The 13,060-nt window shown below is 36.4% G+C and overlaps 1 protein-coding gene across 2 annotated transcripts; it reads right to left on the bottom strand.

Moving 5' to 3' along the window:
- Nucleotides 1-1,116: 1,116 nt before the first annotated feature.
- On the bottom strand, nt 1,117-6,788 carry LOC121641918 (5-hydroxytryptamine receptor 1B). Of its 2 annotated transcripts, XR_006010816.1 has the most exons (3): nt 6,575-6,788; nt 3,160-4,311; nt 1,117-1,392 (listed from the first exon to the last, which is right to left on the bottom strand). XR_006010816.1 is itself a non-coding variant. In XM_041988305.1 (2 exons), the coding sequence occupies exon 2, from the start codon at nt 4,276-4,278 to the stop codon at nt 3,244-3,246; it is 1,035 nt and encodes a 344-aa protein (XP_041844239.1). In that variant the 5' UTR covers nt 4,279-4,311; nt 6,575-6,788; the 3' UTR covers nt 2,946-3,243. The 2 variants fall into 2 exon arrangements, 1 of the variants encoding a protein (XP_041844239.1); XM_041988305.1 differs by lacking the exon at nt 1,117-1,392 and having other exon boundaries at nt 2,946-4,311.
- Nucleotides 6,789-13,060: the final 6,272 nt, after the last annotated feature.

Genomic DNA, 13,060 nt, shown 5'->3' with positions numbered 1-13,060 from the left:
ACTGAATCAATTCTTAGTTATCAGTATTGATATTTTCACTAAAGCTTTATTTATACCTCGGGGTAAAATCTGTAAAAAGAAAAGAACATAATATGCTGTGGCCTCATAATCTGTCATACGCCTTTTCAGAAACTAAATTACACTGCAGGAATTATAATTTGTAGCATGATGTGCCATGCAAACATGAAATATTGGTTCATGTTAATATGTTATATGCTTGCTCATGTAAGCGTAACAGCTCGTGTAATGCCAGTATGGCCATATTATAACTTTGTGTTTTCATAAAAGCCAGTCTGTGGATTGATTTGACTGATTCAATGGTTATGCACACTACATTTTTCAAATCTTTTTTTTTTTTTTTGTTTTAATTTATGTGTTCTCATAATTTCAGTCAAAGTCAGTCAACATTTGTTTGCAGCAGCTCTGACAATGCACTTAATTTTTCATCTGGACTTACAACCATTAAATCACATTAGTGTGCCAATGCTAAGGCCCAACCGATGAGGGTCCTGATACTATTAAAACCTGACAGTGAGGAAAAATATAAAGGGAGATTTAAAAAAAAAAAGAAAAAGGGATTTAGTCCATGTGATGGTTCCCATAGTTTCAGACAGTAAGCAAATCACAACCAGCTGGAGCCAAGATAGCAGCTATTGGGCCAGAAAGCAAGCAAAACAGGATTGAGTGTTCTGAAGGGTGTAAACGTTACAACAAAATGCAAGGTAAGGTAACAAAGTGTAAATCTACTTTTATTTATTTTACATGTTGAGACGTTTTCCTAAAGTCTAGTAAAAATGTCTGTCTGATCGGATATGTGTTATCGAACCCTGTTTTACTGCTCTGTTCAGGGCATCACTCTACGTCTCTGTGTGGTCTGTGTGTCTGTTAAAATTATTGGTGCAGTTTTGTGCCACATTGCATGTGTAACTTTGGACACAAAAGAAACTACCATCAAAGTATGTTGTGTTATTTGAGAGATAGCATACAGCATACTGTAAGAGCTCACACAATCACACACACCCTAAGCTCAAACTAACATACACCAAACTCACTGAATCATTTTATTTACTGGTATTTTATTATCAGCTGCATTACTTAAAACATAGAACAGTTTACTTTAAAATAAATAATTAAAAAATAAATAAATAAATAAAAATCCCACACAAACACTTAAATATGTTAATTATTCACACACTGCAAAATATGCAGGTTGATGGAATTACACAACACGTGTTTCTCTTTTAGCTACCACTGAGATAGTAAATTTGCTAACTGCCAACAGCTCACATAGCTAGATTACTCCTCAAATACTTACATTTTCCTAATTTTCAGTTTGGCCACAGGCAGCTGGTCCTGGTCCCGCTTCTGAGTGTAGTCTCATAGTGATTCTTGCTTTGGCCCATGTAGGTGAAACAGCAAAAAGTGTTTATGTAAAGGTCACTTGATGGTTTTAGATTACTTAGCCTCTACCAGATTACAAGTCAATCTCTCCAGGATTTAATGAAAAACATGAAAATATAATTGATGAAATTTGTATATCACGTAACGTGGAGGAGCGCTGCAGTTTGTCAAAGTTGCATTAAAGTTGCTGTTATTAAACAAAATCACAAGAACATGCAGAATTCATGAGGACTGGTTGAATCTATGCTTATGAGTGCGATCGTGGTATGACTAATCCTAATCGGGAACAAGATTTGAGATGTTTGCATTTACATTATTAACTTGAAATTTTACCTTAGCTTATCATAAGATCATTACTCTTAAACTGATCAAAGACTGGACAAAGGTTAAAGCTGCTGGTTAATGTTTTTGTTGGTTAAAAGTGTTCTTTAAATAATAAGTTTTAAACCAACAAAAATTAAAGTAAAAACAACAACAAAAAAAATCCTCTTGTAAAGTTCTGCCCCCATATGGTGACAGTTGATGAAGCTTTAACCTCCTAATCCTCCTTTAAGTAAACAATATAACTCAATCATTGTAAGAAATTGGAATTAATAGAAAGAAAAGGTACGTAGAGATAAAAGAAAAAGATGATTCAGCGTTCCATCTTCGAAAGTACATCGAATGAAACTTGACGCCAGATTAGAGATAAGATTAAAATTTGAAAGGCAGCAAAATTAAAATCTAAGGCTGTGTCCAAATGTCCATCCTACTCCCTACATAGTGCCCTATATAGGGGCCACACCATTTCTAGGGGTGTCCGAATGTCTAGAGAGAAAAAAGTAGGGCACTCAAAATTACCCACAATGCATCTTGAAAAATACTGAGCATTGATGGTCACTAGACGGGTCAATATAGACCACAATGCATTGCGGGCAGAAGTTCAACATGGTGCAAGGAGGCGAAAAAACATTTTTATTGAATAGATATGCAACAAAGAATAAAATACAACATATGGAATAAAACTAAAAATATTTACACACAACTTTAATTGGATTTGGAATGACATCTTGACCCGAGTTGTGGTTGCCATGGTGACGGCTGGTAGTCCGTGGTTTGTGGGGAGGAAAAAATAGGCAGCTTCGTGTCCGAATCGCCAAGAGAATGAGTGCACTGTGTAGTGTGAGCCCTAGTTAGTGAACGCGGGGTTAGGGAGTAGGGTGGACATTCGGACACAGCCTAAGTAAGATCTGAGCTGCCTGCTCTGAACTGATCACCTAATTTTCACACCTAGATGATCTTTCTGTGAAACATATTTCTTTTAAGTCTGTTTTTCAAAATAAAATGATGTCAGGCTGTTATCTTTCATTTTCTACTTTTAATGTGTTTCTAACTTTCTCCCTTCATAAAAAATTAAATTAAAATGTGCCGTATCGATGAGCTTTAGAACTTGTCTTGGCTCAGGTCATAAAACTTACTGTAACCCCTTCAATAATACCAGGATGCCTAAAAATATAAAAATATATTCCCAGAAGAGTAGAAATATTAAAAACAAGGGGTGTTTTTCATCTATTTTAATCAATAACACTCACATGAATAAACATCCCACAGGCCTCAGCAATTTAACATCACACAAAACAAAACAAAGGAATATTTGTACCTGTGTGATCAATGACACTTCATGCTTTTTATTCATGTAATAAAAAAAAAAGAAGAAGCATTTCCAGAACAGCGATCCACAAAACATGCAGATACAGTACATCTCTAAATGAGACTCACAATGTGATGGGCAAAATGTTTGTACAAACATCCAGACTATGCCAACCTGTTCAGGCTTTTCATTAGACATCCATGTTTGTGGTTTTAAGTTTTGGTGGTGTTTTGTCTGTAGGAAGGTATTAGAAGTTTGTGCGCACAAAGTCTGAACTTCTGATCCCTCACACTGTAGATGATAACATTCCAGCAACTGTTAGTAGCCAAAATCCAGAAGGCAAAAAAAGAAAAGTTGCACCATTTATTCCCCAAAACATTCCCGACCACGAAGACAGCAATGGGGGTGAATGATGCGGTGAAGGCCACTGTTAGAGTCCCAATGGTCTTAGCTGCTTTAATATCTGAGAACGTAGGGTTGCTTGTGCTAAGGTATTCAGTCTCTGCCAGGGTTTTCCTGCGTTTTGAGTGCTGCCTGATGCTGGAGAGAGAGATGATGTTAATGACAACAGTGCTACCGAGGAGGGTGAAGTCAAATGTGGGGAAGAGGAGAAGGATGTTCCAAGCTTGGCTGGGAAACTCGCCAATGGACCCTAAAGCGTAATTACACATCCTGCTGCAGGAGTTATACTCCAAAGCGATCTCACTGCTGAAGATCATTGGTGACACAGCCAAGAAAAAACTCCCCACCCAAGAGAGGACAATGAGGATTGTGGTCCTTTTACGAGTAATTACAGAGTCTTTGTGCAGCGGCTTCAGTACTGCAATGCTCCGCTCGATCGTCAGCAGGAAGATGGTTGTGATGGAGACAAAGGTGCAGCCAGCAAAGATGGGACCAATGATGTTACATGGGTGGAAACTCACTGATTGTGAGTTATATGAAGTCCACTCGGGTGCAGAGTCAGCCACCATGAGATAGACCTCAGCGTAGACTGAAAGTGGCACCACAAATATCCCCACAGCCAGATCAGCCACTGCAAGGGAAGCCTTCAAGTAACCCTGCGGTGTGTGGAAGTGTTTTGTTCCCAGCACTACAGCCAGAGTCACCAGATTCCCAAACAAAGTGGCGAATATCAGCAGCACCATGAAGAGCACCATGAGGATTTTGTTGGCCAGGGTACAGCAGCACACAGTGCAATGTGCTGGTTCAGTTCTGTCCACCATGGTCGGCGTGCTGGTTTCGATCATTGGATAACTGATGCTGCACCTTCACATTGCAACCTAGAAAAAAAAAACACAAAAAAGAAAAAAATGTCAGACCCAAGATAAGTGTGTAGAAAACACAGACACAAGAAAAGGATGCAGAAATCAAAGAAGAAATGAAAGGTGTCAAAGATGTAACAGCCTGCAGCTCAGACTAAAATCTGTTTGATTTTTCATTCTGCTTGTGAATGCCTTTATCTGAGGTAAGTCACTGACCATTTTATCCTTTTCATGTTCAGATGTGAATCACAAGAGTAAACTAACCCTACCTCATCTCCTTATCCTCTAAATATTCACACTCTGGTACAAAGCAGTATACTGATATGGCTCAAGCTGAGATAATTAACAGTATTTACTACGGCATAACTGAACTGGCACTGAACCTTTGCAGCAGATTTTAGTTTGTGCAGCAAAATCAACAAAAACATATAATTGCAAACAGGTTGAAAACCCTTTTATGGTCCCAACTCTATTATATTTCATTTGCCTTATAACAAAGTTATACAAATTATTTAGAGAAATCCAACAGACAACACTAACTACCTTCTTAGCCACATGCCTTCATCCCTGCCTTGCACTTTTTATTTGGCTTTGCCATCACTCCCTTTCTCCAGCCTTTCTAGGTCCAGTGGCCACCTCTTCCAAACACTTGGCTCTCACATCCACCTTCTCGGCTATTTCTTAAATCCTTTACAGTTTACACCGTTTTCTTACATTTTGTCAGACTGCTTGTAGCATAATCACAACATCCAGTTTGACTACTGGTCAGAAGACCTCAGCTCACTTCTCTCTCTGCTTCACTTTCCTGTCAAGTACATGGAACATTATTTGGAATGACTTTCTATAATATTCTGATATTATAAATATAATATAATTTAGCACAGTATCCTCAAAATCGCAGCACACAATTAAAACAGGAGAAAGCAAGGAATAAATCTAAAAAATAAAAATAAAAAAAAACATTAAAAGCATAAAATCTTAGTGAAAAAAAGTTATTAGAAAATGTTGCAATAACCAAATACAGTAAAGATCTGCAAATGCAGAATCACATTCTAACTGCTTAAAAGATTTATCAGTGACAATGATGATAATTTTTCACAGAACAAGGAAATCAATCATTCCTGGAAGTTGATCAACCTGCCTACAAAACATTCTCAGATAACATTGATTTGTAGCTGAAAAAGTGCAGAATCCTTTAAAAAAAAAAACTGAGATTACTGGATATTTTTCTTTCTTTCGTTCTTTTTTTGTTTTGTTTTTAAAGTTGATATTTAAATATAGCGGAATAGAGTCACCTATAAGTGGTCTGTGTTGCAATAAATAAATAAATAATAGATAGATAGATAGATAGATAGATAGATAGATAGATAGATAGATAGATAGATAGATAGATAGATAGATAGATAGATAGATAGATAGATAGATAGATAGATACTCGAGAGTGGGTGACGTCATAATCCGGGGGACAACAACAGCTGTGGTAGTAAACAAAACCCAGCTGACGCTCAACCTCTTTAGTCCAGGCAGGTTTTCCTGCAAACCCTTTAGTTGAATTTATATTTTATATTTGAGTCCCTTAAAATTAATACAAGTCAATTGGATTTATTCTAATTCTAATTTTTTTTCAAACAATCAAGTATTGAATAAGACTTAATGTCAAAATAATTATGCATTTACACCCTTTTTCCTCTCTTAAAATGTCCTCGACACAATTTTCAGTCATTTCAAACAGTCAAGTTGAATCTTCCATCCCTGCGCAAGTGTCCATACATGGCGATCCTTAGAGTTTCCTTGAGCGCGCGGATTGCGCATTTTCATTTGGAAATAATGCAAATTCATCTTAAGTCCCACGTTAAAGTGAAAATTAAATATAATACCAAATATAATTACTTATAAGTAAGTCTTCGTTACTGTTCTATTTTTACTTATTCTGCTTTTCAGTTTTAGCTGACATATCCTAAAGCATTTACCACGCTGTGTTAATCTAAAACGCACAGTCATGCAGAAAACCTTGCATATCCAGGCAGTTATAGTCTTAACACAAAAGAAAATCCATAAAGATGAAAATCTGCTCCAGCGCGCGCTGTCCAGGAAGATTGTGCATCTTATGTCATTCTCTAGAAATATGTTCATCTTTGGGCTTTTCGTTCAGATTTTTATTTTTTCATATTCATAAAAAATAAAATAAAATAGAAATCATAGCTGGCTGCATTTTGTTTCCGTTTAAATGTCTTATATTCTTGATCTGATCATTTTAGATGCTACAATCAACTCTACTCACTTTCACTTCGAAATTCCTCACAATAAATCAGAAGAAGCGCGCGGCTTGTAAAGCTTCATTACATTGCTAGAAATCCACACAGCAGACTTCCACTGACGTTCTATAAATCCCGCAGTCCTCAAGACGAAAGTAAAGAAGTTGAAGTGAAAGGGTCCAGGATCAGAAGTGACTTTCCATTTGCAGATGTTGGTACGCGTCTGGAGGGGGAGGGGTGCGTCTGTGGCACCAGGCGCTGCGCTCTGATCCGCACCGCTCCGGAGAGACTGTTAAGTGTCTCCGCTGGTTCCTCCATTGGCTGAGGATGCCGATGACAGAGGAGTCTACCGCCCATAGTATGACGCCAGCTGCACACCAGAAAGGGGGTGTTTAAGCCAGAGGTGGGGGGTGTTTCCCACTAACATGTCAGTATTATCCAGCTGAGATTTTTTTCATCATTAACCCCAGAACCTTCAACAGGTACAATGTTTTATTTATTTATTTTTTCTGTTATACATAGGCCTGTCCAGTAAAATATGTAGCCTGTTTTCTTAGTCTGCGTCATTTCTGCAGTACAAAAATTAGGTCCCTCTCAACAAACTCCAGGTTTGAAGTTTGATATCATCACTGGGCCATTTCTGTTTAATATTTTTTTTTTTTTTTGACAATTTTCTGACTGTTGCAACCACTACATCCACCAGGGATTTTTTTAGCATCCCAAATGAGAACATTTGAAAACACAGCCTCGTGAAGTGACGAAAAGGGGCATCCTACTTTCTTAAATGATCTCATGACCATATCTGTTGTGACTCTTGAATAAAAACTGAATGCATGTGATCTTCAGGCATCATTGTATTAACATTAAATTCTTTTGTTGTGGAAATCACTGTGGGGCAGAGCAACACTTCTGAAAACCACTCCCAATGAGCACAGTTGATTGCTCCTTCCAGAAATGTAAGTTAAAACCATGCAAAATATATGAACATGCCTCAAGATCCAGAACCTTCTCCAAGGCCATGCTCCTTTAAGATGGACTGAGTGGAAAACTGTTCTGTGATTTGATGGTTCAAAATATGAAATTCTTTTACAAAATGATTAGTGCTGTGTCCTCCAGGCGAAAGAGGAGAGAGACCACCTGGCTTGTTATTAGAACACAGATCAAAACCCAGCATCTGTGACGGTATGGGGGTGTAATAGTACATATGTCACAGGCAACTTGTACATCTGTGAGGGCACCATTAAAGATACATAACAACAAGTATTAACAGGCCTCACAGGTTTTTATTCAGACTGATGAAAACAGCATTTAGCATCTATCAGGAGATAAATGTATAATGTCTCAGATATAAATGATCATTTAGGTTGCTTGTGCTAGATTCATAGAAATGTCTCCATTTATGCTTTACTTATACAATTAAATATTTACATTTCTACTTAAACAACATGCACACCTTCAAATGAAAACTTGAGGATCTTTTTTGTTTTTCTGTTTTCTTTTGGGGAAACTAAAAATTCCTTTCCATCCTTTTACCCGCAGTATAGCCCTGCTCTGAGCTGTGAACGGTCAGATGTTGACTGGCAATCACTGCAGTAATGCCTGCAGCATTGTAGAATAAAGACCTGAGGGCTCCTTCTTAGCGCTGAAACTCACTCAGCTGATTTGATATGGTGTGTGTGTGGTTTCATGAGCAGTGGGGGTTGTGCTGTTGCCTGCACCAGGGACATTGCAGTGTGCAAAGTTGTGTGGTATTTGCACATTAAATGAGGCACTGTGTACACAGTGCAGGCCTTATGGGGTTGTTGTATGCTGGTTCCCTTAAAGATTCATAAACGTAAGAATTCATGATATGAACTATGGGCAAGCAGGCCCATGTGAATGTTAATGGTATGAATAAACATCTGCACATTATTTAAAAAAACAAATACATCAGCTGCCCACCACAGAACCAGTGAAACGTTTGGAAACACACATTAGATTTAGTGGGTTAGTGTGTCCAAATGTTTGACATTTAGTAGTGTATTTCTTTCATTTTCTGCTTTGATTTAAGCATCACAGCTGCTTGTTTGAGATTATGCAGCACACATTGGTTACTGCTCTCAGTAAAGTATGAGAAATAGCTTGAGCTCAATATTTTAAATAACATAAACAACTACACAAAAACTTTCAGAAACTTTAAGAGTTTTATCTACACATGAAGATCATGTGTAACAGTTTGTGAATGGTATATTACAACATATAATAATAGAAATAAAAATAAAAAACTCACATATTCAGGTTTTAGATTATATTGTTGGTATATTTATCAATTAAAGATATAAATATATAAATAAACAATGCTGTGTGGAAAGAGAATTGAACCAGATTAAAAAAGGGCATAGATTTTAAACTAATTTGCAGCTACAATCCTAAAATTTCTTTAAAACAAGGTGGATACCCATATCCACTATCCACTATCCACTCTCACTCCAGCAGTCACTCAGTCCAGCCAGACACCATCTCTACCTGCTTCTATTTTATATGTGGGGCTTTTTTCTTCTGATTCTCAGAAAAAAACCCTTTAATCTTCTGCTTTTCAGGAAGCCATAGAAACCCTCTGACTTGGTAGTGTCATCTGAGGAGAAGTAAACAGCACCTGATAGTTGCTGTGGGATCATTTCTCTGCAGCTTCACAGTCTTGCAGTGGACACAACATAATAAAGTGTAATCCCACGTTTTTTCTGTGTGTGATGAGTAATCCCTAATCCAGGAGTCATAGTGGGTGGCTTCAGATCAATGCTAAAATCACAATGATAGTTGCTTGTTTCAGTAGCTTCATTTAGCTGAACACCAGCATGGAACCTACTTTATTTTAATATAACTTTACTAGTCCCAAGTGGTGGTTTTCTTTTGTAGGAAGACACCATTTTAGACTATAATCACATCCTCATCCTCCCTCTATGCTGACTTTCCTCCTCTCTTCTACTGCTTTTTAATCATCAGGCTTAGGACCTGAGAACTGAAGGGCCACCATCATTAAGAACGTCCCAGTCCCTTGGAAACACATAAAACAAGTAGAAGTCTGATACAACACTCACACTTGTAGTATTTGTTATTCTTCATGTTCCTACATATGTTTCATCAACACACTTCATCATCCATGCAAATGTGACAGCTGTACAATATGCTGAGATGATTTGTTAAAACAAGTAAAAAGGATCAAAGCTGCATCATAGATGCAAATCAGTGACAACCCACACACTCAGGAGCTAAGAGGAGCAATACAGTCAAGATGCCCTTAAATTTATATCAGATGACACAATCTTATTCTTATTACTCCCCATTACTTAATACCCATATTTAATCAATCCTTATTTAATTTCTAACAGTATTATTGATAATGAATCCAACATTTAATAGACTTCAGCTTAATATCTGGTGATTATTGTCAGCTCTGAAACCTGCAAACAGAAACTGACAGAAGGGAATTGTGAGATAATTCAGCACTAAATAGCACTTCAAAATGTCATCAGAAAAAAGCATGCACACACCGGGGGTTAAATACACTGTGTGTGGCATTTTTCTCATGTGAAACACATTTGCTCAGTTCAGCTACAAACATTTAAGTATGTGTGTGTGGTACTGAGCAGATCTTTAGAGAGAAGAGCAACAGATGTATCTATAACTGAAGTTTCATTAGCTGGAAAGAAGAGCACTTACAACTGCAATGTGATTTACATTTATTCATGACATACATGTGTGTAAAATCTTTAAAAAGGAAATATACATTAAATATATCTTAGTTGCATCTTCGGTAATTGTATTCTTTAGTTCATAGTCAGGGAAGTTTGTCTGAAAAACAACTTTTTCCAAGTAATAAAACATATTACCATGAAGTAAAAGAGCAACTTAAAAGAATAATATAAAGTCCAAATTATGCAAATAATTAGCTTTAAATTCAGTCAATTAATAGTTTATTGTTTGTGTTGGTTAATAAATGCATGAGGAGAAATTGTATGTAAATTATTTAGTCTTTGAATTTTTTTTGTTTCTTTTTGCAACATTAAAATGTTTAATCTGTAAAGTCACACTCACACAACAGGGAGAATACATCAGATATCTTACTTTTAACTGTAATATTTCCACGTTTTGACAGCTGGAATGCTGTGTGTTATGTTATCATGATCTGTTGCTTCATTAAAATGATGCTGTTGTTAATAAGTACTGTTTGCTGATTTGGTAAATAAATTCCACCTTCCTGACGGACTTGAGGAGACAGTTAGTGAAATGGAAAGGATCCCACACTGTTCACCTCCTAGTGACCTATGACTCAGGGTCACATTTCCAAAACATCCAAACGGGATGCTGCCATCTGTCTTTTTTCAGAGGAAAATTAATAAATAATGGAATTCAAAGTAACTCACTGCCATGGTTTGACTTTTTAGTTATTTTAAAACTTTTCCATTCTTTTTCTTTTCTTTTCAGTCAGTTTTAAATGAGCTTCCTGTCCTGTTTTAAACTTACTCTGCACCTGTACCGTGTTTAGTTGGTTAGATTACTGGTCTGTTTCTGCCAACTTCGCAGCTTTTTTCTTTTGTGTCTTCTTATCCTATATCTTCCTATTCTGGTATTGTTCCTGGCAACATAAAATGTTTAATTAGTGGTGGATTTTGAAGAAAATCTTACTGTGTACCACAGGGCTGCATGAGCCTTTATGTGGTCCCCCACCTTGACCATCTCAGCACCACCAGCGCATACCCTTTACTTGACCTTTTCATAGCCTGTAAATGAAACACATACATTAATTTGCATTATTTCTGTGTGGCTTACATCCTATTGGTGCCACTTTGGTTGTGATTTTTAACCTTAATGGGATAGTACATTTTAAAAAATGGTCTAGTATTGATTTGAAAATTTTAATATGCAGTTTGGTGTATGTGTGGCATCCTGAATTTGTATTTGAGAGAAAAAGAAAACATCAGCACACAAGACACATTTAGAGCTGTCATAGTTGATGGGTTTTTGATTAAGTAGTTTTTGTTTGGTTTGGTTTTTTGTGATGTTAGTTTTATTTGTTATTAAAATCTTTTTTCCGCATCCATCTGCCGCCTGCCTCATCTGCCGGGATTTAGGGTCTCATCCCCGCCTCACAACCCTGACACAAACAAGTTAACCAGTTTAATGACTGGTTTTTAACATTTGGAAAAGAGGTGCAAAAGTGTGCAAAATTGCAATCTTTCTCTACAAAATAGCTTGAAACTGTAGCCAGTTTGTCCTTGGTTAGTTCTGTTAGTGAACCTCAAGGATTCTAGAGCACTCTGTTGCACATGAACCTGTTCATGCACCATACAACAGAGGCAGCAAGAGTTGATTAAACTAGTATTATTTGACTAAATAGTATAAACTCATATTTGTGTGTATCACCTTTTTTAAATTATTCAATTATAATTTATATATTTATGTTTTGTATTTATTTTTAATCAAGATATCTTGACATTTCAAGCACAAAGAACTGCTTAGTTCACTTTTGCCTTATGCAGACTCAGGTGTGGCAGCAAGTTTGAAAAACAAATGAGCTAGCATGCTCTTCATTTTTACATTAAAACTGATCACTGCCTTATTGACTGGTATGACAACAGGGTTATTAGGTAGCATATATTTCAAATTGATGGGTAACTACCGTATCTAGCTCTGTGACATCCAGTTTGTATTTGTAATAATTTGTATATTTATATCATGTGTTTCAGCAAACCAAAGACCTCCCTTATTTCTTGCAGTGCATTATTACTGCCACCGAGGCAGAGGTCATGTATTTGGCAGCATTGGTTTGTCTGCCTGTTAGCAACATAATTAAAAAAGTTATAGACAAATTTCAATGAAATTTTTAGGATATCCTATTAATGGAATAAGGAAAATGTAATTACATTTTGGGGGATCCGGATCACCACCTGGATTCAGGAATCTTTAAAAAATATACTTCACTATGGGGAGATAAGGATAATTTTGCCATTAGAGTGTTGTGGAAATTTCATACTTACTAAAAGATAATGCTCACAATCATTGGCATATAATATGTCTATATATATATATATATATATATATATATATATATATATATATATGTATATATATATACACTACCGTTCAAAAGTTTGGGGTCACTTTGCCATGGGATTCAATAGGGAAGTGACCCCAAACTTTTGAATGGTAGTGTATATATATATATATATATATATATATATATATATTATATATATATATATATATATATATATATATATACAGAGGTCTACAGTCTCTGCTTGAAGTTGGTCCTATTTTTGTTTTAAATTGCAGAATGGTTAACAGTAGAGACAAGTGCTACGATACTTAATGAAACAGCACCCCGTCATTTTAGTTTTATGAATAAATGTCGAAACGGGGGGAAAGGCGAGGAGAAGCTGCCTTATTTAAAGATTCATTCCAAGAGATTTCATTTGGTTATTTTACTTCTTTTGAATATCTTAATTTTATTTTAAGGGGCATTCCTAAAA

The sequence above is a fragment of the Melanotaenia boesemani genome, chromosome 6, assembly GCF_017639745.1.
Source record: "Melanotaenia boesemani isolate fMelBoe1 chromosome 6, fMelBoe1.pri, whole genome shotgun sequence".
Lineage (NCBI taxonomy): Eukaryota > Metazoa > Chordata > Actinopteri > Atheriniformes > Melanotaeniidae > Melanotaenia > Melanotaenia boesemani.
The sequence above is the reverse complement of the archived record's forward strand: the minus strand, read 5'-3'. Positions and strand labels throughout refer to the sequence as shown.